General features: G+C 46.9%; 1 protein-coding gene across 1 annotated transcript; it reads left to right on the top strand.

Annotated features, from left to right (window-relative positions):
• Positions 1-912: 912 nt before the first annotated feature.
• LOC110095749 lies at positions 913-1,551 on the top strand. The gene has a single exon (XM_020821409.2). The coding sequence runs from the start codon at positions 913-915 to the stop codon at positions 1,549-1,551; it is 639 nt and encodes a 212-aa protein (XP_020677068.2).
• The last annotated feature ends 47 nt before the right edge of the window (positions 1,552-1,598 follow it).

A 1,598-nucleotide genomic window follows, 5' to 3' on the forward strand; every position in this document is an offset into this window, starting at 1 on the left:
ATCTCAGAGGCTAGGAAGGTTAGATTTGCTGAAATGAAACTCACGGGCCGAGCCAACATGTATTGGACCAATTTAGAGAATATGCGCGAGGCTCGAGGCGAGCACCCTATCACGGATTGGAGGATGATGAAACAGGAACTTAAGAGAAAATATCTCCCTCCTTCGTACTACCTGAAGCTTCTTGATAAATGGAATAGATTGACCCAGGGGAGCAAGCCCGTCAAAGACTATATCTCGGCCTTTGAGGACTTCCTGATCTGTTGCAATGGCGAAGAGTCGGCCACCCCAACTCAAATCCTATCCATGTTTAGAGCTGGCCTTAGGGAAGATCTACGCACTGAACTTTTTGCTCGAGGTGTAGATTCGTTAGAGGCAGCCTATAGCCTAGTTCTCGACCTCGAAGATTCTAAAACCCACTCCCAAACAAGCCACTTTGACTCCTGCTCGAATTCGTACAGAACCTCGTCTGGACAACCTCAAAACCGACCCTCGGGATCGACTGCAAGCCGAACCCCTGGTAGTTCGGTCCCACCTCGCACGGACCTCAAAGGTAAAGCCCCCGAACGAGACACTCCCAAACCCAATTCTGGAACCAAGTGCTATAGGTGTCATGGGTATGGACACATTGCTTCGCAATGCTCTAGTCCTTACAAAGTCACCATAATTGAAGAGGTGGACGAGGAGGATGAAGAACCTGAGACCGATTTGATTCGCTAAGTGGATGAGGAAGAAGACTCTTTTACTGAAGAAGAGCCCGTTACCCTGCAAGTTGTTAGGGGCGCTTTGGCCCAACCTAAGTTAAGTGATGATTGGCGCAGAACCTCAATTTTTCATACCTTTATTAAGATCGGAGAAAAGAGCTGCAAAGTTATCGTAGATAGTTGAAGTTGTATCAACGCAGTCTCTTCAGCCATGGTTTCCAAGCTCAATCTTAAGGTGACCCCTCACCCAAATCCATATAAGGTTTCTTGGATCAACTCGACTACCATAGAAATTAAGGATCGAAGCCTTATTCCTATAGAATTTGTGGGATATCAGGATAAGATTTGGTGTGATGTTCTAACCATGGACGTAGGTCAAATTATCCTTGGTCGCCCTTGGTTATTTGACAACGACGTCCATATTTATGGGAGGACGAACACCTGTGTGTTCGAACATAATGAAAAGAAGATCAAGTTAATGCCCTCTCAACCTAAACCTCCCAAAACTGAAGCTAAGCCTATCCCTGTCAAGCAAAGTAAAGGTCTCCACTTATTGACTGCGAAAGAGGTGGAAACTGAGATCACCCAAGGAGCACCCATGTATGCCCTAGTGGCTAGAGAAGTAGATGAGGACCAGAAAGAACCAATCCCCGATGCCGTTAAGCCTCTTCTTAAAAACTTTGCTGATGTATTTCCGGAGGATTTGCCTAACCGACTGCCACCCCTGCAGGACATACAGCACGCGATAGATTTAGTGCCGGGAGCATCGCTGCCCAACCTCCCTCACTACCGTATGAACCCGACTGAACATTCTGAGCGGAAGAAACAAGTTGATGAACTCCTTCAATGAGGATTCATTAAGGAGAGCCTTAGTCCATGCGCTGTTCCTGCACTTCT

This window comes from Dendrobium catenatum, unplaced genomic scaffold, assembly GCF_001605985.2.
Source record: "Dendrobium catenatum unplaced genomic scaffold, ASM160598v2 original_scaffold_29378, whole genome shotgun sequence".
NCBI lineage: Eukaryota > Viridiplantae > Streptophyta > Magnoliopsida > Asparagales > Orchidaceae > Dendrobium > Dendrobium catenatum.